The sequence below is a fragment of the Leucoraja erinacea genome, chromosome 6 (assembly GCF_028641065.1).
Source record: "Leucoraja erinacea ecotype New England chromosome 6, Leri_hhj_1, whole genome shotgun sequence".
NCBI lineage: Eukaryota > Metazoa > Chordata > Chondrichthyes > Rajiformes > Rajidae > Leucoraja > Leucoraja erinaceus.
In genome coordinates, this window is record NC_073382.1 from 24638897 (window position 1) to 24663193 (window position 24297).

General features: G+C 41.9%; 1 protein-coding gene across 6 annotated transcripts in view; it reads left to right on the plus strand.

The window, feature by feature from the left end:
• The window catches only part of lmo7a (LIM domain 7a), a 203921-nt gene that overhangs the window by 78352 nt on the left and 101272 nt on the right, over positions 1–24297 (plus strand). For 5 of the 6 annotated variants that reach the window (XM_055636734.1, XM_055636738.1, XM_055636737.1 and 2 more), the window contains one exon: positions 10866–10972. In XM_055636734.1, coding sequence (XP_055492709.1) covers positions 10866–10972 — 107 coding nt within the window. Of the gene's footprint in view, positions 1–10865; positions 10973–11003; positions 11100–24297 lie in introns of those variants that run through there. The other variant, XM_055636739.1, reaches the window with a different exon arrangement.

The following is a 24297-nucleotide window of genomic DNA, read 5'->3' on the forward strand; positions in this document are numbered from 1 at the left end:
TCTACTCCTTTTAGACCACTTTTAGACTTTAGAGATAGGGTGTGGAAGCAGGTCCTTTGGCCCACTGAGGCCTTTCCGACCAGTGATCACTCCGTATGCTAGCACTATCCTACACACTAGAAACAATTTACAAATTTACTAAAGCCAATTAACCTAAAAACCTGTACGTCTGTGTAATGTGGGAGGAAACTGGAGCACCCGAAGTAAAATCATGCGGTCACAGGGAGATCATACAAACTCCGTGCAGACAGCACCTGGGGTTGTAAGGTATCAACTCTACCACTGTGCCACCTCTTGAGGAAGATGTCCGGAGTGATAGATTGCAACCTTCACGTGGTCTGTCCTGTTTCGACGAATGCAATCAACCTGGTGTGCACAATCAAATAAGGTCAAATAAAACAAGTTGTGCTACAACTTTAGGTTGTGCATGCCATACGCAAAAGAAGGAAGATTTCCAAAGACTATCTTCTGTGCGGATATAAATGCCCCATTTTTTGTCTCTAATGGGATAATCACAATACATAAAAGTCCATGTTATGTGATGCATATGTTGGACACCCCCACTTCCCATCACTTCTCAATTATTGTGTCTTCACCTCATAATTATTCTGCAATGAGCTTTTGGTAAGACTGAAAAAGAACAATTGTAAGTTTGAAACCTTATTAATTGTAAAGGGCGGCATGGTGGTGCAGTGGTAGAGTTGCTGAGTAACAGTGCCAGAGACCCGGGTTCGATCCTGAACTACGGGTGCTCTCAGAAGGAGTTTGTACGTTCTCCCTGTGACCTGCATGGGTTTTCTCCGGGAGCTCCGGTTTTCTTCTACACTCTAAAGACGTGAGGGTTTGGCTTGGTAAAATTGTAAATTGTCCCTCGTGTGTGTAGGATAGTGTTAGTGTCGGTGCGAGCTAGGTCGGCCAAAGGGCCTGTTTCCGCACTATCTCAAAACAAAACTCAATTTTATAAAATAATAAACTGTCCTGTGGTTTCTTCAAGTTTAGTAAAATATACATTAACATTAAAACTAAATATCAAATTCCACCAAGCTTGTTTTTTGCATGTGTTGTCTTCTCCTGGCTAATCATTTTAGGTCCTCTCCAAAGTACTCAAATAATGAACGTTTACTAGTTTTTGTGGTAAATTTTCATGACTTTGATGTTTTTCATAAGCGAGATGTCCAGAGCTGGACTTGGCTTCCAGGTTTTGCATAATATCTTTATTTCTATCTTTGGTGCATCTTTCAGTTCTGGTGATAGATATTATTTGGCAATATGCAGAGTACTGCCCTGCCGACTCCAAATTCAGGGGATTCAGAAGAGATTGGCTCGATATAATATTTGGATAGATATAAGTTGTGGATCAGCAGCCTTCATTGAAGCATCTGTGTGTTCAACTCCTGCTTCTGAAAATTCATCCCAGTGACATCAGCAAAAACAAATTTCCGAGGTAGGGTTTGAAACATAGACGACATTGAAATAGTACCTGCGAGAGAGGACACATTTATCCCCGTTAAATCAATCCGCAGATGACGGGTCTTTTGTAGGTTAATTCTTTCATTTAAAGGATACAATCTAAACCTGATTTAAACTGATACTCCACAACATTGTGCAACTCAATGCCCTTGTGCTCGACCCCTTTCAAAGCAGTGTAAAGAGAGTCTGTAAGAATAATGAGCCAAGACTGTGAATCTCTCCCCTTGTTAGCAACTAACACGGTGGCCCAATAGAGACACTGCGTTACTTTAAATCGTCCCACCCTGTTTGATGATGCAGAACCAGCGATAAGAAACAGAGAGCAAAGCTTGTTTTGTGGAGGGGTGGGGTGAAAGGAAGGGATGGTGTCAGGTGTTTATTTTTTATTTTTTACATAGACTGACACTGATTTAAAATGAGCAAGTTCACCAGCTAGCTGCACCGACAACAATCTAAAATTTAGAGGTTACTCAATAAAATTATGTTACACTGTTTATCAAAGAAATTATGTATTCATTACTGCAGTCAAGGTCACCAACTATGGTTAAACGTCTGAGGTCATCATCTTGGACTGGGTATGGTTTTACCAACAGGCTTCGTCACACGCAAGCATTCCAAAGGAGTGAGAGGGCTGTCTGAGAAACAAAGGCATGGTTATAACCCAGCAACCCTCCCTCTCTGCAAGTATCTTAATCGCTTCTAATCATATGGGTTTTTGAACTCTGACCAGACGCAAAAGGAATAAAGTAACTTTTTTTTTGGATGCGTTAAACAACCCAGGCACAAATTTCACCACTGTACAAAAACTATAATTTGTTTCACTTTTTAATGTAAGAATCTTCCATAGTCTGTCATGATGAGATCACTTAGTTTACCTGCATTGTAAGGTATTACTTGATAAATACCAAGGCGGCAACAGGACAGGGTTCTATGAATACAGTGGAAACTGACTTTTTAAACCATTGTCTAGATTGGCCTGATTTTAAATGGCAGAAAAGGACATGGTAAAAGAACAATATAGTAGCACTTCCTACTTGGGTGACTGCAACACAAGTAGGTAGAGTGGTTAAGAAGGTGTATGGTATGCTTGCCTTCATTACTAGGGGCAATGAATATACGAGTCAGGAAGTCACGACACAGCTCTGTCGGACCTTTGTTTGGTCACAATTGGAGTATTGCGTACATTCCTGGTTGCTGCATTGCAGGAAAGATCTGGCGGCTTTGGAGAGGGTGCAGAGGAGGTTTACCAGAATGCTGCCTGGTTTAGAGGGTTTCAACTATAGGGAGAGGTTGGATAGACTTGGATTGTTGGAACCTCTGAGACTGAGGGAAGGTGATAGAAGTATTTAAAATTATGAGGCATAGATAAAGCCGAAAGTCAGGGAAGTTTTTACCAGGGTGGAAATGTCCAAGACTCGAGGGCATAGCTGTAAGTTGCGAGGGGGAAAGGTGGGGGTAAGTTTTTTAGACGGAAAGCAGTCGGGTCCTGGAACGCACTGCCAGGCATGGTGGTGGAGGCAGATATGATAGTGTCGTTTAGGAGGAGGGATATAGAATGATATGGATCATGTACAGGCAGATGAAATCAGTTTAACTTGGCATCACATTTGGCACATTGTTTTTGTGCTGAAGGGCCAGTACCTATGCTGCACTGTTCTATGTTCTTTCTATACAGGACTTGGGGAAGGTTTCACAATCTGCGATGCCACCTCTGAGATGATGCATTAAACTTACTGCCCGATTGCCTAATTCTTGATTTATACAGATGGCAGGGGTTATGGTGAGAAGACAAGAGAAAGGGGTTGAGTGGGAAAGATGGATCAGCCATGATTGAAAGGTGGGGTGGACTTGATGGGCGAAATGGCCTAATTCTGTTCCTATAACATAAACTTATGATCTTGTTTCAAATGTGGAGCAGGGAGATTTCTCCAGGATTGGAGGCATGACCAATGTTTGTACTTCAGTCAACATCATGTACAAAAATAAATTCTGGACATTTTACTTTTGGGAGCTTGTCTGCATAAACTGACATTTCCTATACAGGCTCCTCACGTTTTACGTATGTTTGATGTATGCGTTTTTAAAATAATTCACTTGATCAATTAATACCAGTTTGATTTATGCACTCGTATTTTTGAAATAACCCGCTCAAATTTACACATGGCAGCATAATAATGTATATATTTAATTTGCTTTTGAATTACTACTTTTCAAGAATGTAACCCCTGCGTAAAACGTAAGGTGCCTATTTTACAATAATGCTGCACGTCAATAAGTATTTCAGTGGATGCAAAAAGTGGAACACATGCAATTCTTAGATTCTTCCTTTCCCGTAGTCTCTGCTAGACATTGCATGCCACTCAATGTCTGACAAGGATTCCATTGATTGGGGGTGATCTCATCACATTTAATATAGTCTCCCATTCCCTATCTTTCTTGGCTACTGTTTATGGACAAATATTCTGGCTCTACGATGAATGTGAAATCAACCCAAAGTTTGTCTCAAAGTTTTCCAATCTGGAACATCTGCAGTAAGCGTCTGGCATTCCTTACAAGTACTTCCACCATTATTTTTGATGTACCTAGATCAAGGGGCAGTTAATCAGGGGCCTGGGTCTTGCTTCCAGTGTTTGAAACAACTGCATGGAATCAGTGCTTTTTTTTTGTGAAGCCATTTGACGCATATGTTTTGGAAGGAACTGCAGATGCTGGTTTAAACCGAAGATAGACACAAAATGCTGGAGTAGCTCAGCAGGACAGGCGGCATCTTTGGAGAGAAGTAATGGGTGACGCTTTGTGTCTGAAGAAGGGTCTCGACGCATATGTTTATTAATTGTGTGTATCGACACCTTTTTTCTACAAAAAGTAACACTGCTCAGAATACCATCAAAATATTCAATCTTGATCACATTTATGCTTCTCAATTCACCATAACATATCCAGGTGGGAAACAAGCTTAACTAGTCATTGCCAGTCTTATGTTCTGTGAACTTTGTGTCAATGGATTGTCCAAATTTAAAAGGTATAAAGAAAGACCCCATGTTGCCCATGGACAGATGAAGATTCTATATGGGTACAGTTGGAGATAGAGAGGAGCAAGTACTCGAGTGTAGCAGTGTTCTAGAAATGATTGCCCGACATGAGCAGGAGACATGTTGATGGCATTCGGGAGCTGTGGTCCTGAAATTTGTGTGATTAAAATCATTGGCAATAATGAGTCGCACATCAGGGTTTGCTGACTAAAGAGGGACGATGATTGAGTATAATTCATCCATTCATCGCCGTTGAAAACATTAGTGATGCAGTGGTGCTGGTTTCCAATGGGAACGGTGACGGACGCACCACACATCTCTGCCCTCCAGTTCCTGCGAACTTCCGCCGCTGGAAGTATAGGATTTTGGTGTGTGTGCTTTATCATCATTCCTTACAATACTATGTATGACAGTGATCGCAACTTCTACTGAAGTGTGGATGGCCGTTGGCTCGCCCTTTGACATGTATTGTTTTTGGACCTGCTGGGGGTCCACAACCCCCTCTTCACTAGGCAACCCAGGTGGGGGAGACGGTTTAGTCGTTGACTATCCGACCATGGAGCAGGTAGCACGGGATTACATGGTGCCCGTGGTGGGCGGGGAACTCCCCCCGACCTGACCTGAAAAATTCATTCAGTACCATCATGGTATTGGCTTGAGTTGGTGTATAAACTGTTGACGTTAGATGTTAGAGATGAATTCCTTTTGGAGAAAAAAGTGCGGCATTTTACGATCAGGTGCTTCAGATCAAGGCCGCAGAATAGAGCTAAAGCCATTTCATTGTTTATCCTGTGCGCCGTTGAAGAATATGGCATTTGATGTTAGAATCTTTCCACATCACTTCCACATTTTTGGAAAAATGTACTATTCAATTTACCCTTTTTTTGAGAATATTCCTTGAATGTACCTGGGCTGTTGGCTTTAGGATGGTCTGCCTTTGGTTGCACCGGTCGGACCTGGATTCCTATACATTTACTTCAGATCTCCTTTGAAGATAGTCTTTTTCCAGAGTTTATTTTCCCATTTTGATTGCACCTTGATTCTTTTCTATAATAAACATATACCAAATTTTATGATCACTGTTCTCATTTGCTCCTCCCAGTGCAACATGTACCACTTACCCCCGAGTACTATGTCCAGTACTGCTTCCTTCTTCCTTAAGCTGGTATGAAGTGAACAATGAATCTAGACAGTTTTGCTCCCTGCCCTGCCTGTACCCCTCTTTGCCTTTAATGCTGATGTTTTTCTAGTCGTAGCATGGTTAAGCAATTGTTCATTACCATTGCGATAATCTTTTTGCACCTTGTTCCAATTGCACCAGCAATTAGCTGTTCTTTCTGTTTCACGTTGTCTAGGGTCCTTTTGACAATGTTCGGAAGACAGGTTTAGGCAGGGCTGTGATGTTGAATAACACACTGTCAAGTATCACTCTTGATTAACGTATTGACGCATTTTACTATTGAAAATTTGGCATCTGCAGACTCACGCCCCAAGCCAGGCGTGGGTGGAGACAGCATAAAAATAAATGTTTTACTTGTTTCTCATGACAGGAGAAGAGGAAAGTATGCATTAGGATGACACACCCAACAGAAAACTCACGTTATCTGACACAATGGCATTTTCATGCGTGTATAGTTCCAATCCTTCTTTAGGACTGCAGTCCCGTTGTCCCTGTACCTTTCTGTTTGACTGATCCTGATGGCTTGCTTTGTATCGATTCAAACAGAGGTTTCCAGTCTTCTTTGTTGTGACACACTTTGCAAGGTTTTTCATTTATGGTACCGCACTGAATACCATCTCTCCACACTCCCAAACAGAGCCAGGATCAAACTGGGATGCAAGTTAAAGTTAGAAGCAGGGAACACAATTATGAGATAGTGTTGCGGCAGGTAGTGTTGCTTGCCGCTCTGGTGATATTTAGTTTAGAGATGCATTGCGGAAGCAAGCCCTTTCCGCCCACCGAGTCAGTGCCGACCAGTGATCCCCGCACACCAAGACTATCCCACAAATTACAATTATACCAAGCCAATTAATCTACAAATTTGTACGTCTTTGAAGTGTGGGAGGAAACCAGAGAAACCCCATGAAAGGTCATGGGAAGAACGTACAAACTCTGTTCAGAGTAGTACCCGTAATCAAGATCGGACCAAGGTCTGTTGGTGCTGTAAGGCAACAACTCTACCACTGTGCCACTCTGGTGCTCTGGGTTTGATGCTGACGTCGGGTACTGTTTGCAAATTTTCCCCGTGAGTGTGTGCAATTCTTCTCATGTCCCACAGATGTGTGGGTTGATTGGCTACTTATTGTGGGTGGATGGTGGGAGAATCAGAGATACGCATGAGAGATTAGTTTACAATGAAATAAGTGAAGAGACGTTATTTCACCAGCATGTTCTTGATGTACCAAGTGACCTCCTACTTCTTAAGGATATGGAAATAAATAAATTGATCAGAGGATGACTTTATAAATTTCTACTCCACTCTTCTTCTAACTGAAGTGGTAACCCAGAGGTTGTCTATTTCTTAGTTAGACATAAAAGATCCCATGGCACCATATTGAAGGGCAGGTACAGTATGTATTCCTTGACCGTTGTCATCAAACTAAACTCTCAGTTCATTATGCCATGGCCATTTACTGGATCTTGCTCTGTGCAGGTTGGTTGATGCATTTCCTGTCATGCAGTTTTTGTCATTCTACTGCAGCAAATGTATCAAACCATCTGCATTGAGCAGGATCCAGCAAGCAGCAGTGGGATAATGAACTGCCATGCTGGTTTAGTAAACAAAATATGTAGAAAGGGTCGAAGAAGGGTCCCAACCCAAAACGTCACCCATCCTTTTTCTCCAGTGATGTTGTCCGACCTGCTGAGTTACTCCAGCACTTCATAGCTCTGCTGGCTTAGAAATATTGGGGATGACATGTTGGTAGTGATTGCTATTGGTGTCTCTGGACTCCAGGTATTCTGGTTCGAACCTCGAGTTGTGTGGAGTTTGCACGATATTTTCTGTGATTCCTGTAACTTCTCTGTTTTTCTACCATGTTTCAAGAATGTGCTGTTGACTACTAAATTGACCTTAGTGCTGGTATGTTGGTATTGGAATTTTGAAGATAACAGACAACAGGGAAATAGGGGAATTGGATTAACCATATAACCATATACCAATTACAGCACGGAAACAGGCCATCTCAACCCTTCTAGTCCGTGCCAAAAACATAATCTCCCCTAGTCCCATATACCTGCGCTCAGACCATAACCCTCCATTCCCTTCCCATCCATATAACTATCCAATTTATTTTTAAATGATAAAAACGAACCTGCCTCCACCACCTTCACTGGAAGCTCATTCCACACAGCTACCACTCTCTGAGTAAAGAAGTTCCCCCTCATGTTACCCCTAAACTTCATTCCCTTAATTCTCATGTCATGTCCCCTTGTTTGAATCTTCCCTACTCTCAGTGGGAAAAGCTTTTCCACGTCAACTCTGTCTATCCCTCTCATCATTTTAAAAACCTCTATCAAGTCCCCCCTTAACCTTCTGCGCTCCAAAGAATAAAGCCCTAACTTGTTCAACCTTTCTCTGTAACTTAGTTGCTGAAACCCAGGCAACATTCTAGTAAATCTCCTCTGTACTCTCTCTATTTTGTTGACATCCTTCCTATAATTAGGCGACCAAAATTGTACACCATACTCCAGAATTGGCCTTACCAATGCCTTGTACAATTTTAACATTACATCCCAACTTCTATACTCAATGCTCTGATTTATAAAGGCCAGCACACCAAAAGCTTTCTTTACCACCCTATCTACATGAGATTCCACTTTCAGGGAACTGTGCACAGTTATTCCCAGATCCCTCTGTTCACCTGCATTCTTCAATTCCCTACCATTTACCATGGATTAATGGTATTACTTAGAGCTGGGATAGACTCAGTAGGCTGAATGGTCTCCTGTGTTTTGTGCAAATATGAATATTCTTCAGTATCTCTAAAGTCTAGTCGCAAGTTGGAACCAAGATATTCATGGCCAGGATCATCAAGTTTTATGATTGTACTGGCTAAGGGTATTCTTTGTTTACTCTCAAGACTCTTGTCATCAAAATGATCTGCAAAATAAAGCTACAAAGCTTGTTATCTATCAGTCCTTATAATGAAGTGCATTGCACCTGCCGCACGTGGAGTGAAGACGCCCGTCATCCGGCTGGTAAAACTGCAATGACGGTATTGTGGGACATGGTGCTTCATGAGTGGCAGCAAAGTCAAAGGTCACAGAAACTAGCGCTGCCCCTGGGCTGCCCTTCTGACAACTGAACGTCAAAGGCCTTCGTACTGTTTCTTTGTGTCTGATAATCAGAGACATTTGGAAATTAGGGGAAACAAATCAATATAGTTTTTAAATGATTTAAAATAATGATTTACTTATTTAAAAATGATTTAAAATAACCTTGACGTGTTGTGTAATTAAAAGAATTAAAAATCATTAAAATAAAGTTTTAAAATAGGAAGTAGAGCAACTTATTGCTCCCAAGGCAGAAGCCCTATTTGTTGTCTGTACTAATGTAGTAATAAGTTCAATTTAGTTTAGTTTATTGTCATGTGTACCAAGGTACAGTGAAAAACCGTTGTTGCGTAATAAATGCACATTGAACCTGGTTTATGAAGTTTGGTTCCATTATCTTCAATGGTCTTGAATTTCAGAAGCAGGGTTCATTAAGTAAGTGGTATCAAATCATGTGTTTGGCCGCTAAAACAAACAACAAATATTTGCCCCGTTGGTCTCATTGGAGCTTTGTAACTAATAAAATAACTTGTATAACAGCTTTGAGCTGAAGCATGCCAATTTATTTTTTGCATCAAACTACAAATTTCTTTCTCAGCTCTTCTCCCCTCTCTCAAACTTGAAAGACTCTTTGGAAATGTTAGAAATTTCAGATTACATATAGGGAATGCCTCATTTGAATCTGCAAAGCAGTTCCTTGCAGTGTTTTATTGAGAGAGAAAACTGGTAAAATAATAATCCTAATTTTCTCATCACTAGTTTACCACATATATTAATGATAACTATCTACCAATAAAACCCATCTTATCCTGCTGTGGAAAACAAAATCTTTGGCACATGGGCAGTATTTACCAAGCAAACAAATGGTTGCTGTTGATCTTCTGTCAGATAAAAAATGAAGGTGGACCTGTTTTCAGTCTTTGTTTTGTAGCATCAGTCATGGATCAACAAAAAATCAGTTCAACTATCAACTCGTCTATTTCAGCATTTGGCTTTTGTTAGGGAACATTTGTAGAAAGGTTGTGCTATGTTGAATCGATGTGACATGTTGCTCCACATGAATGATGAATAAAGGTTTTCAAAGCAAGCCATGACATGCCCAAATGTATTTTGAACAAATAAGTCAAAGGTTTTAGTCATAATTCTTTGAAAAATTAATAATTTTAGCAGCTTGTAATTAGGGATTGCATATTATTCTGAAATGGTTATAAATTTCAACCCACTTTGCTTTAAAGACGTCCCTTGTTTTTGGTTATTAGGCTAGCAGCTGCATGTATTCATTTTGAAATTGAAGGCTACAATAGAAATATTTGCAAAGGGATTGTTTTTGGCATCGTTTTCAATTGCAAAGTCTGTACTTTTCAATTTCAAAGTCCAAATGAGATAGAAAAAAATGTTCTTGTGTGCTCTGACCTAAAGGGATCAATAAATAGATTTGGGAATCTGTTTAATTTAACCACATATTAACCTGATTTTTTTTTTCTTGCCTTAGTACGATTTCTTTACCAAATGCTCATGAGCAATGCAGCATTGTAGCACACCTTGGTTAAGTACTTGCTTTAGTACATATTTAAATGAAGTGTTTCACTCTGGAAGATGTCGAACTTCACCGCAAAAAACATGTTTTATATGTACATTTGACACCACGATGACAAGCGGGAGGAAGTGTTAAACTCTACTTTGGAGTCCCTTTTTGGAGTAACTTGGCATTTTCCGAGTGGGTGAATACTCACGAAAAGTTTATTCAAATAGACACTTGAAGTCTAGAAGTAATCTGATGTGTCATGAGAGACTAAAACGAGGGTGGAATGTTTATGTAATACAGACGTCAGGAATGGTCGCAGCCCACATGCTGTGCAGTCATGCTATAACAGGTAATAGACAGAGCCACTCAGTTCCACGGGTGGCCCACATCGACAGGTTGTCAGTTTTGTTTCATTAGAAGATTTTTGTCCCTCTTTCCTCACCCCTCCCCTCTCTCCATTGCCTTTATCTCGGCATTGGACTTCAAAGGAAAGGATATTATACTGAGCTAGCCTCCCTTGTGTTCTGTGTAACTAAGCTGGTAATTCACTTCGTCTTTTCAGGACAACGTAAATGTTTTCTTGAAGGGCTGTCAGAAAATTGGCTTGAAAGAAGCACAGCTGTTTCACCCAGGAGATCTACAGGATTTATCCAGTCGCGTCACTGTCAAGTAAGTGCAGCTTTTGTGTTTAATGAACTCATGACATCGGTTGTCCAGAGCTGGCAACGACTCCTGTATGCTTTTAACGTGCATGTGTGTATTTTTCCCTGAAGCTGATGTGTCTTTGTTTTCGCTGGTATTTATGCTTTTAACTATATACAGTAGTTCTATTGTGGAAAATGTGAGGGAAGAACATGATTTGAATTGATAAATGGCACAACCAATCTTTTTAAAATGCTTACTGTAAAGCAATAGTGAAGGATTTGAGTGAAATAAATTTCTGCTGTGGGTTATTTCGGCTGCAGCTCGAAATTATTTGAAACTGTCATTGATATCTTCAGTTACAAAAACGTTCTGCTGTCTGCGAAACCTGAAGTGAAACTAGTTGAGATTTAGTGGAAAATTACAGGTTGGAAGAATGGAATCAAACTACATGTTCTTTCTGGCTTACAACTATTGATCCGTATACAGGACTTTTATGTTTCGTTATAAGTCCATTTGCGAATGAAAGATTTATTTTTGTAAAGTCGTGGCTTTTAGTGGAAAGTTTACATGGTGTTGCAGACCTGGAAAATTAAATAATGGTTCAGTAATCCTAAAGTGCTCAAACTGAACCAACCTGTATGGAATGTTTTTTTTTTGTAGTTTTGTAATGTGGTGTTGCATGTAGTTATTTGGAGAGGTAATCTATACATGTCAGTGCAAATCTTGATTATAATGACTACCCTGCTTGTATTCAAATATTTGTTGTCTGTGCCATTAACAGACTTGTCATGCAATCTTTCTATAATATTTCTAAGGCCACGGACTTCCATTCATATTTGTAACATTTTGCCTTGTTCAGACCAGATCTAAATCGGGTTTTTTTTTCATGCTAAGTATGAGGTTATTGCTGGTTTACAAACACTTATTGGTGTTCAGCCCAGCAAGGCCTATTTTCAAAATAATAATTGGTAACTAAAGTTGTGAGAGTGAAGAGCTGATGTTGCGTGAGTTATGATGTTTCTGACTCCTGATGCCCTGATTTATATAGTTGACTTTCCTGATTTTGCTTAGACTTGCTGATGAGATCTTTAGAATGGCAACAACATGATCTGATCAGAATAAAGCACAACCAAGTAAAACCTATTGAGTTTTACTTGATTGCAGTGAAAAACATTTCTGCTGTGGATTATTTTGGCTGTAGCTCATAACAGCAGGAAACATATCACTTAATCAAAATTAAAGCCGGCCACACATTTGATACTATTATCCAAGCCTATTTTTGAGTTTGTTCAAGCATTGTATCTGTTTGTGAATGGATAGCAATGGTTCTAGAGTCAGAGAATTTGAATGGCTATTCTCTTTCTGTTTATATTTTTAATATAACTATCACCACACTCCGATGATGAGTCATTTAAAAATGCACTGTTGTCAAATTGTAGAATATGATGTGACATTTCTATGTTTGGTTGAAATGAGAGCTTAGCAGTAACTTTGAATGTTTTTTTTATGTAGTGGTCAATGGGAGAATAGCATAACCAGAATAGATCTTTTGCTCAACAGAACTTGGACATTGATTCTGAAATATTGAAAGGAAAATAGTTACAATGGAGATTTGCTCCAATTAGTTCAAAATGATAGATGGTGGTCAAGCTATTTTATTTGGGACTGATATTTTTATGTTGGTCGATCTTTAATTACAGTTTTAATTACAGTTTTTTCTATTGTGGTGTGTATAGATTGTAGGGAAAGAGATTCGCAAGGTCTGGCTGGTGATGTGGCGCACTTTATTCGTCCAAATATCTTTTATTTTTCCTTGTTCTTATTGTATTGAAGGCAATATTAGAACAGCACAGCTGGTAGAAGTGCTGCCCCACAGTGCCAGCGATTGAGTTCGATCCTGATCTCACGTGTTCTCTGCGTTGAGTTTGCACATTCTCTCTGTGAACATGTAGGTTTCCTTCGGGTGCTCCGGTTTCCTCCTCCCATATCCCAAAGACGTGTGGATTTGAAGGTTGATCGGGCTCTGTCAATTGTTCCAAATGCGTGGTGAGTCGATGAGGAAGCGGAATAACATAGAAGTAGTGTGAAAGGGTGATCGATGGTTAGCTTGAACTCTGTGGGTCAAGGGCCTGTTTCCATCCTGTATCTATAATGAACTAAATTTGGAAAACTTTGGACGACTTCAGTTTTCGCAATGGTATTCCAGTTTGCTTTTCCCTTATGATTGAAGGAATTTTTTTAATGCTATGTGCAGGAATAAATATGCATTTGGGACTGTATTGGAGCAGCTTAAGAGGTGTTATAAATCGGGTGCATGACAATTAGTATTGACTCTCTGAGATACAGAGTTTGTATCCCAGATCCAACACAGTGGCTCAGCGGTAGTTGGTGCCTTACAGCGCCAGAGACCTGGTTTCGATCCTGACTACAGGTGCTGTCTGTACGTAGTTTGTACCTTCTCCCTGTGTCTGTGTGGGTTTTCTCCAGGTGCTCCGGTTTCGTCCCGCGCTCCAAAGAAATAGAGGTTTGCAGGTTAATTGCTTTTGTAAACGTTACCTTATGTGTAGGATAGTGCTAGTAGACGGGGTGATCGCTGGTAGGCGGGGATACGATGGGCAAGGGCCAGTTTCCATGCTGTATCTCTAAAGTAAAATCTAAAGAGACAGCATTTTCCTCAGACCTCGTAGTCATAATCACACAGCACGGAGGTAGGTTCTTCGGCCCACTGTGTCTATACTGACCATCAAATACGTACCTATACTAGAAACCAGGATCTGTGGATGCTGGTTTACGAAAATAAACAAAAAGTGATGGAGAAACTAAGCAGATCTGGCAGTATCTCTGAAGAACTTGGATAGGTGACGCTATGGGTCTGATGTATTCAAGAGAGCGTTAGATATAGCTCTTTGGACTAACGGAATTGAAGGATATGTGGAGAAAGCAGGAATGGGGTACAGATTTTGGATGATCAACCGTGCTCATATTGAGTGGTGGTGCTGGCTCAAAGCCAAATGGCCTACTCCTACGCACAATGTCTATGTTTCTATGACCCTTCTTCAAATTCTACCTATGCTAATTCCATTTTCCTGCATCTGGTCCAAATCATCGAATTATTATTCCCTACTTTAAGCTATTTATCTTGGATGTATCTGATACGAGTATAATTCTACGATATCACCTGATGACAGATCTGGTGGTAGGAAAACCACAATATTTGGAAATAAACATCCAATGTGCAAATGTTCTATGATGAAAAATGTGGGCGAAGATTTGGGTAGATAAGATTTGGCCAATTATCCTGCAGGATGGAAACACACCCTACAGCCCACTGAGTTCACTCCGACCATTGATCACTTTCTCACACTAGTTCTATGATATACCCACTTTTCCATTGGCTCACAACACAATTTGGGCAATTTACAGAGGCAAAACTGCACCTTTTTGGGATGTGGGAGAAAACTGAAGCACCCCGAGGAAACCCACAAGGTCACAGGGAGAACGTACAAACTCCACACGGACAGCACTCGGCGTTGGGATTGAACCCAGGTCTCTGGCACTGTGAGGCAGTGGCTCTCTCTGCCAGGTGTGCCACTGTGCAGCCACAACCAATCTTTTAAAATGCGTTTTGAAAAGCAATAGTGAAGGATTTGAGTGAAATTTCTGCTGTGGGTTTTTTGGCTGAAGCTCAGAATTATTTTAAACTGCTAATGATATCTGGTCATGAAACTCTTCTGGTGTCTGGGACACCAAATTGAAACCAGTTTTGAATTAGTGGAAAATTACAGGTGGGAGGAGGGGATAAGGTTGACATAATTTCCTGAAGATAATGCTTTTTTTACAGCTCAGTTTCTATGATCATGAAAGCATTGATATCTCGACCTTGCCCAAATTGAACTCGAGTATTGTCATGCAAAATGCATAAGGTGGCAGCTTATTTCTCCCACATGCAAGTTATGATGTAGCACGTGAAATCCTACCCTCGTTGCAAAGGGATTGAAGCCTTGCTTTTGAACTTGAGGCATTGCAGGTGTTTTTACAAGTTGCACAACCTCTTGTCTCAACCGCAAGTGAATGCAATTGAACAGGTTTGACCAGCGGCATGCATTACAATTGAAAGTGAGGCCATTAACACTTTTCTCTTAACTGCTTGATATTTTTCGTGTGATTGTTTAGGGGGGGGTCAAAAGCGTAGCTTTGCTATTATCTGCAGCTTTATTCCACCGGTGTTACCAAGTCAAACAGTGTACAATTTATATTTAAAGTAGCATTAAAGAGGAAGTATAAACAACAGACTCTGTCACCTGCATTACTGTCACCAAATCTCCTGCTCTAATCTATGGGCACCATTGACTGGAAACACAACACTAGCCACATGATATGACTAATATCTGACCTCTTATTGTTGGTATCTGTGACTGGGAACTACCCTCCTGATTTCCCAGAGACTCCTCTATCATTAGGACACGTTGGAAGTGTGAAAGAATAATATCCACATGTCTAAATGAATGTAACTCTGTTTACAGTCTAAGCCATGCAGTTGGAGAGACCGTATTCGGGACACTGTGTACACTTCTGGTCAACCAGCTATAGGAAGCCAGGATGTCAATAAGTTGGAAAGGATGCAGAGAAGATTCACCAGGATGTTACATGTGCTTGCTGTAAAATTATAGAAAGAATTTGGTCAGTCTGGAACTTTTTTTCCCTGGGGTTCAGGAGGCCGAGGAATGACCTTACTGAGAAGTACAAGATCACGAGGAGCATGGATAATGTGAATGCTCACTTTTTCTCACCAGGGTAAAGGATTGTAACACTAGAGGACATAAGCTAAAGGTTAGAGGAGATATATTTATGAGACCTCGAGGGTAATGTTTTCATGCAGGGGGTAGCCTGTATCTGGAATGAGCTGCCAGAGGAAGCAATAGAAGTGGATACAGTTATGACCTTTATAAGATTTGTAGATGTATAGATAGGAAGAGTTTAGTGGACTATGGGGCAAATGCAGGCAAATAGAACTAGCCCAATATGGACCAGGTGAGCTCATAGGTCTGTTCTGAACTGTACTGCCCTGACTGTGATTGGCATCCTCAGCCCAAGTTCCAACTTTCATTATCTCCATTACTGGGCAATGTAAACCATTTAGAAAATGCACCACAGCAAGATGCCAGGACTACCTCAACAGTACCCCTCAAACCTATTATCTCTGCTCTCTGTGGTATAAATATTGAATTATCTTATTTTAAGTAACTAACCAACAAACATCCCCCCCCCCCCCTTCCCTGTGCCCTATCTGGATGTGATCCCATTTCTCCCACAATCATTCCCAATTTCCCCCCCCCCCCCACCCACCTCTATCTGTGTATCAGTGGCCTGACTTTATCCGGCCCCCACCTCTCTTCCAGTTTCTGCCCCCTATTTCAATCAGTATGAAGGGTCCTGACGTGAAGAGACAACACTGCCTGACCTTTTGAGTTACTTGAGATCTATTGAAAACGATGTGTCTTTTTTTGCAAACCAGCATCTGCAGTCCCTTGTGTCTACATCTCTGCTATCTGCAAGGACAAAGGGTAAAAATTCATGGAAACATCACTCCAAGTGACATCAGTACTGAGTTGATCTCCTGGAATCTCCTATCCAACAGCAATGTGGGAATAGTTCACCCCCCAGTCTGCAGTAGCTCATCACCACCTTGCAAAGGCAAATTGCAATATAAACACGTTGATCCCCATTCCAGGAGAGAACAAATTAAGTGGGTACTAATGGGATCAATAAATTGAACATGGAGTGTTCAGCTAAAGAAGCATGTTCACTGGTGGATCATTTGGTACTTTTCATGGAATTGTAGGAAGTTATCCCATGTCATGGCTAAAACCACTCTCTTGGCAACAACTGCATGCATCTCATTAGCAATTAAAACACCAAAAGAGTTCCAAGGCATTTCAAGAAGTGATATCAAAGGTGGTAGGAAGGAACTGCAGATGCTGATTTACACCGAAGATAGACTAAAACAACTGGAATAACTCAGCGGGACAGGCAGCATCTCTGGATAGACGGAATGGGTGACACTTCGGGTCGAGAGTCTGAAGAAGGGTCTCAACCCGAAACATCACCCATACCTTCCATCCAGACATGCTGCCTGTCATGCTGAATTACTCCAGCATTTTGTGTCTATCTGTCTATATCAAAGGTGGCGATATGCGAGGTCTTTCATTGCACTTTGAAGGGCATTGTTACACATCAGATATTGGCATGCTTTTTCACATAACTGTGATTAAAAGGCACAACATTTAATGATGGGGTTGAGCTAATTGTAGACACTCTTTTTACTGACCAGAGACATTCAGAATGCTCATCAGAATTGTCTTTAGCCCAATGCAAAAGCAGAACATCACAGATTGTTTTCAGATTTCTACAATCAGGAAATGCTCAGCAAGTCAGTCTGCAAACCAATAATGTCTCGGGCCAATATCCCTTTGGGGATTTTAGAGAGGGGTATGAAAAGTTAACTGTTTCTCCCTCCACGGGAGCTGCCTAACTTGAGTATTTCCAGCACTCACTGTTTTATTTTGCCATTCACTTCAATAGATTGAAAATCACGGGAGTGCATGTGCTGATAGGCTTTTGGTACTCCTGAGAGGCATCGCTCTTCATGACCCTTGTGCACCAGGTTCTTAGAGATGTCCTACGGATGCTGGATTACTCCAAACATAGACACAAAATGCTGGAGTAACTAAGTTTGTCAGACAGCATTTCTGGAGAAAAGGTGTGGGGTCGAGACCCTTCTTCAGACTGAGAGTCAGAGGAAAGGGAAACTAGAGGTATGAAAGGGTTCAAATCAAATCAGAGCTGGCACTGATGACCAAGGAAAGGTGGAGCACAAAATGGTCCATAGATGGCTGTGGAAGAGGTGATAATGCAGGCATATGTTGATGCACACAGTGGAACTAGCAGGATGACTGAGAGAGGGGCAGAGAGAGAGGGTATGCAGGGGTTACTTGAAATTAGGAACTGACCTTTCTGACATGGGTCTCCTCCACTGTCAGAGTGAGGCCACACACAAATTGGAGGAACAGCAGCTTACAACCCAGCATATGAAACTTGATTTCTCTAGTTTCAAGTAACCCCTGCATTCTGGCTCCATCTTTCCTTGCTCATTCGTGTCGGCTCTGATTTGTTCGGAACCTTTTCATTCCTTTAGTTTCTCTCTCTCTCTCCCTCTCTCTCTCTCTCTCTCTCTCTCTCTCTCCTGACTCTTAGTCTGAAGGGTGTCGACCCAAAATGTAACCTATTCCTTTTCTCCAGAGTTTCTGCCTAACCTGCTGAGTTACTCCAACATTTTGTGTGTATAGAGTCATAGAGTAATACAGTGTGGAAACAGGCCCTTCGGCCCAACCCTCCCACACCGGCCAACAATGTCCCAGCTACACTAGTCCCACTAGTCTGCTCTTGGTCCATATCCGTCCAAACCTGTTCTATCCATGTACCTTAATCCATGTCTATGTTTCTTAAACGATGGTATAGTCACAGCCTCAATGACCTCCCCAGGCAGCTTGTTCCATACACCCTCCACCCTCTGTGTGAAAAGGTTACCCCTCGGATTCCTATTTAATCTTTTCCCCGTCACCTTGAACCTATGTCCTCTGGTCCTCCATTCCCCTACTCTGGGCAAGAAACTGTGCATCTACCCAATCTATTCCTCTCATAATTGTGTATATAAGATCACCTCTCATCCTCCTGAATGTGGAATGGAGAACCAGCCTACTCAACCTCTCCCTATAGCTCACACACTCTTGTCCTGGTAAAATCCTCGTAAATCTTCTCTGAACCCTTTCAAGCGAGGCAATATCTTTCCTATAATGGTGCACAGAACTGAACACAATATTCTAAATGCGGTCTCACCAACGTCTACGATTTACTGTGTTGGTCCTGCCCTTGTTTGACGTCCCAAAATTCAACACCTCACACATCTCTGTATTAAATTCCATCAACCATTCCTCTGCCCACCTGGCCAATCGATCCAGATCCTGTGCAATTGTTGACAATAACTTCACTATCTGCAAAACCACTAACTTTTGTATCATCAACAAACTTGCTAATCTTGCCCTATATGTTCTCATCCAAATCATTGATGTAGATGACAAACAGTAACGGGTACAGCACCGAACCCTGAGGCACACCACTAGTCACAGGCATCCAGTCTGAGAAGCAACCTTCCACCATTACCCTCTGCTTCCTTCCATGGAGCCAAGTTATTACCCATTCAGCTATCTCTCCTTGGATCCCATGCGATCTAACCTTCCAGAGCAGCCTACCATGCGTAATCTTGTCGAACTCATTACCGAAGTCCATGTATACAACATCTACAGCTCTGCCCTCATAAACCTTTTTGGTAACGTCTTCAAAAAAATCAATCAGATTTGTGAGACACGACCTCCCACGTACAAAACCATGCTGACCATCCATAATCAGCCCTTGCCCATCCAAATGCCTGTTTAACCTATCCCTCGGAGTACTCTCCAGTAATTTACCAACTACAGATATTAAGCTCACCGGCCTATAATTCCCACAATTTTCCCTGCAGCCCTTCTTGAAAAGAGGTACAACATTTACCACCCTCCTGTCTTCCGGCACCTATCCTGTATTTAAGGACAGCTTGTAAATTTCAACCAGTGCTCCCTCAATTTCCCCTCTAGTTTCCCACAATGTCCTCGGATATATCTGATCAGGTCCCGGTGATTTGTCTACCTTCAAACACGACAGTACCTTCAGTACTTCTTCAACAGTAACGCTGACTGCTCTCAAGACACTTCCAGTGACTGCTCCAATTTCCTCCGTCCTACTGTCTTTCTCGTCGGTAAATACAGAGGATAAATACTCATTTAGGACCTCGCCCATCTCCTGTGGCTCCACACAGAGGTGACTGCTTTAATTCCTGAGAGGTCCCACTATCTCTCTAGTTACCCTTTTCCCCCTTATGTATTTATAAAATCTGTTGGACATCCTTAATGCTACCCACCAGAGCTATCTCTTGGCCCCTTTTTGCCCTTCTGATTTCCTTTTTTTAGTTTACTCCTTAGTTCTCGAAACTCCTCCAGGGTGCACTTGATCCCAGCTGCCTGTACCTGTCTCATGCATCCTATGCATTAGCTTTTGACTAACGTCTCAATTTCCCTCGTCAGCCAAGCTTCCTTACGTTTGCCTGCTTTGCCCTTCACTCTAAAGGGGATGTACACATCCTGAGCTTTCTTTTTTTTAAATATCTTTTTTTTTAAAACATCCCACTTGTCTGATGTTCCTTTCCCCTCTAATAACCTGTTCCAATCAACTTGAGTTAGACCTCTCATACCCTCAAAGTTGGCCTTACCCCAGTTGAGCATTTTAACACGTGGACTCTCTCCATCCCTATCCTTAACTATCTTAAACCTAATTGCACTGCGGTCACTGGTCCCAAAAGGCTCCTCCGCACACACTTCATTAACTTGCCCTTCCCAATTTCCCAATACTAGATCCAACATTGCCCTCTCACATGTGGGAACCTCCACATACTGCTTAAGAAAACTTTCCTGAATACTCTTGAGGAATTGCACCCCATCTAAACCCTTCATGCTGAGATTTTCCCAATCTATGTTGGGAAAGTTAAAATCTCCTACAACAACAACCTTATTTGACCTGCAGCTGTCTGCAATCTCCCGCACGTTTGTTCTTCTAATTTCCATTGACTTTTAGGGGGTCTGTAGTACACCCCCAACAAGGTGATTATCCCTTTCTTGTTCCTCAGCTCCACCCATATAGCCTCACTAGACGAGCCATCTGTAATGTCACCTCTGAACACAGACGTGACATCCTCCTTAATCAACATGCAACCCCTCTCCTCTTTTTCCCTCACCCTGTCTCTCCTAAAGCTCTTGTATCCCAGAACATTGTGTTGCCAGTCCTGCCCCTCCTTTAACCTGGTTCACAGTCATGCCCCTTCTTTAACAACGTCCCAGTCGCTCGTACCTATCCATGCCCTAAGCTCATCTGCCTTACCTATTAGGCCCCTTGAATTAAAATACATGCAGTTTAAACCAATTCTCCTTCCTCGTCTATCTTTATAGTTCTATATTCTGATTTGACAACACACACTTTTATGTCTCTTGTGATTTCTCCCTTATCTCCCTTAAATTCATGTGAAAAGTTTGGCATATTGATTAAATTGCAAAACTGTGGAAAAACAACTATGCGTTCATTTTGCTACAGTTAACGAGAATGTCATGCGTATTCCAGATGGCTAATCAGTGAACTACAGGGTGGAGTAATAAATGCCATTGTCTATTAGACTATTCTGATTCAACGTGACAGGTATCAGAATAGCCTCTCCCTATTTCTCAACACTTCATGCCATTGAGGCTTACTCATTCAGTTTTATTTGCGAACATGCCTTGAGTTTCCACAATTTAGCTGCTATTTGTACAGTAATTATAATTATTATAATTGTTGGCAAAAACGATCTTTATTGAATGTTGCATGTACAAAATGGAATCACAAAATGGAGACTGCAAAAGGGGATTATTTTTACCCATCAAGTCCAAACCAGTCATGTGAGAGATGCTGGATAATAAAATTGATCTTTGTAAGTGGTAAGAAAAGCTACCATCTTTGAGTTTTCTCAATAAATCTCTTGGTCAAAAAGGGGGGGGGGGGGGGCTGGGGGAGTTGCAGCCCCTCCACTTTTTTTAGCGAGACGTGCTTCATAACTCAAAATTATACGGCCCGCATGCGTATTTTTCTCTTCTCCTGAAGACCTACGACATCCAGAATCTCAGAACAAGCGCACAGTGAGCGCGGCAAAACCACGATCAAGCCTTGGCAGAAACCGACTGTCCCGCCAAAACCCTCCCTCAGCTCAACGGCCAACCACAGCACGGTTCACAGTCGAGATAAGGGGCAATGAACAAAGCGCTGTAATTAGCCGCCGAGCGGAAGGGAGGGAGGGAGGGTCGGTGGGAGGGAGGGAGGGGAGAGAGAGAGAGAGAGAGTCGACCCTGAGAGGGAGGAAGGGAGAGATAAGTGCTGGGGGGGGATATTTCCCCCCACTTTTTGAGTTGGGGGATGGTCTATATTATGTTTTTGGAGGTCGAGCAATAACAAAAAATAATAATTGTGCCACCCTCCCATACCCTTCCCCCGCTCAGTCGCTCAGCTCCCTCACCAGGTACCCCCGAGACCGGTGATCAGTGATCGCTCAGCCCCCCCACTTTCAAAAACGTTCTGCGGCCCCTGTGAGGCAGGGACTATCCAAGCCTTTAAGAAGCAGTTAGACAGGCACATGGATAGGACAGGTTTGGAGGGATATGGACCAAATGCTGGCAGGTGGGACGAGTGTAGCTGGGACATGTAGACCGGAACGGGCAAGTTGGGCCGAAGGGCCTGTTTCCACACTGTGTCACTATGAATCTAAATGTGGACCAAATTGAGAAACATAATTAATGAAATAAGATGAATGGTCTGCTTTTATGATTGGAACTTAGTTCATTTTGTCATGTAAATGGGTCTAATGTTTGAGGACAGGACCTAGAAAAGTTGCTCCGTGATGTTGATTTGAGCATTTAAGTCACTCTGAATGTGCTTGTTAAAATTCCAGCGTGAGAATCTCAATTGCAGGGTGCCCTTCCTTGTGTCGTGCTACACTGAAACTAACTTGGTTTCTGCCAAGCCTTCTGTATTGATATGTTGCAAGTTCTTACAGATCCTGCAATGTGACACAGCAGGTGTGATGTTTGTAGCCAGCTATTAAAGGGACGCACCACAATACACACAGCACTCTTCCACCTGTGTGAACGGAAGGTGCAGATGTGGTGTGGGAGGCGTGCTCCTGGAGGGTTAAGGGTCTGTCCCACTTGCGCGATTCTTTTGGCGACTTGCCGGCACCCTTCATAGTCGCAGCAGGTTGCTGAAAATTTTCAACAGGTTGAAAATCCAGCGGCAACCAGAAAAAGGAACGACTCTTTGGGCGACTACTCACCACCAATCAGGCGTCACCTCACGAGTAGTCGCCCACAACCGTACCTTTTCTGGTTGCCGCTGGATTTTCAACCCGTTGAAATTTTTCGGCAACCTGCTGCGACTATGACGGGTGCCGGCAAGTCGCCGAAAAAATCTCGTCAGTGGGACAGGCCCTTTAAGGTATACTGGACCAACCGGAAAATGTTGCTCACTGGAGGCATGTGCTTTGCACATGGGGCCACAGGCACACCTAAGTTCGCTAGACAGGTATTTCTGGTAGGGCAGACCTAGGGAGGTGCCTCTGAAGTCCATAAGTGCCAGGACATGAAAATATAACTTGTAATGCAGCCAAAACTTGTAAGGGCAGAAGGAACAGTTGACAGTTTTAGAGTTGGGGTACAATAACTTTAGCAGCCATCATCAAGCTGATGTGATATACATTATGAGTGGTAGTGTGAAATGGTATTGAAGCTCGGAAGTTGAAAATGATTTTGTCCCACACTTATGTGAGCAACATAATCATGGCAGCTGTGTGAGGTTGCTTTGGTGGTTTTGGGATGCCACAGAGTGTACAACGAAGAATGCATTTTGAGTTTTGGCCCTTTAAATGGCACTGTTTCTGGTGGAAGTGGGTTATAAAAGCCACAGATGTTCTGAAGTAAATAAGAACTGTCACTTTTTCTGCCAGTGATACCGAAAATCTCACTGCAGGTGATTTTTTTTTTTTTTTTCCTTCTTCTCCAACTGTTGATGTTATTTTGGAAGATTTACATTAGAAGTAAACAGCGAGGAGAATTAATGTTCCGTGGAAAAGTAAGGAGAAACCTTTCCTGCTTAACACTCTAACGTGCACAAAATTGCTCAGTTCTGGGACAATATGACATTTCAAATGAGCATTATCTGCTTAGTTTCACTTGTTAGTTTCACTCATTATCCATCACCTTCTCCACGTACAACAATGGACCATTGGGGCTTTGCTATCCTTTTGCATACCATTTATTCATTTATTCTTCATATCTCTTCATATCTCTAGATTCGCTCTCCCCTGACACTCAGTCTGAGAAAGGGTCTCGCCCCAGAAAGGTCACCTATTCCTTTTCTCCAGAGATGCTACCTGACCCGCGCAGTTACTCCAGCATTTTGTGTCTATCTTCGGTGTAAACCAGTATATGCAGTTCCTTCCTGCACACCAATATCTTTTGTTTGGTGTTGTCCAAATATATTTCAAAATCCCGGAATCTTTTTTTAAAAAGCAGTATTTGATATATTCAGTGTGATATTCGGGAGTGTTGGCTTGAGTATATATCTGATGACAATTTTGTTGCCAGTTCTCCTTAAGCAGTTGTGATTTAACGAGTCAGCAGTGG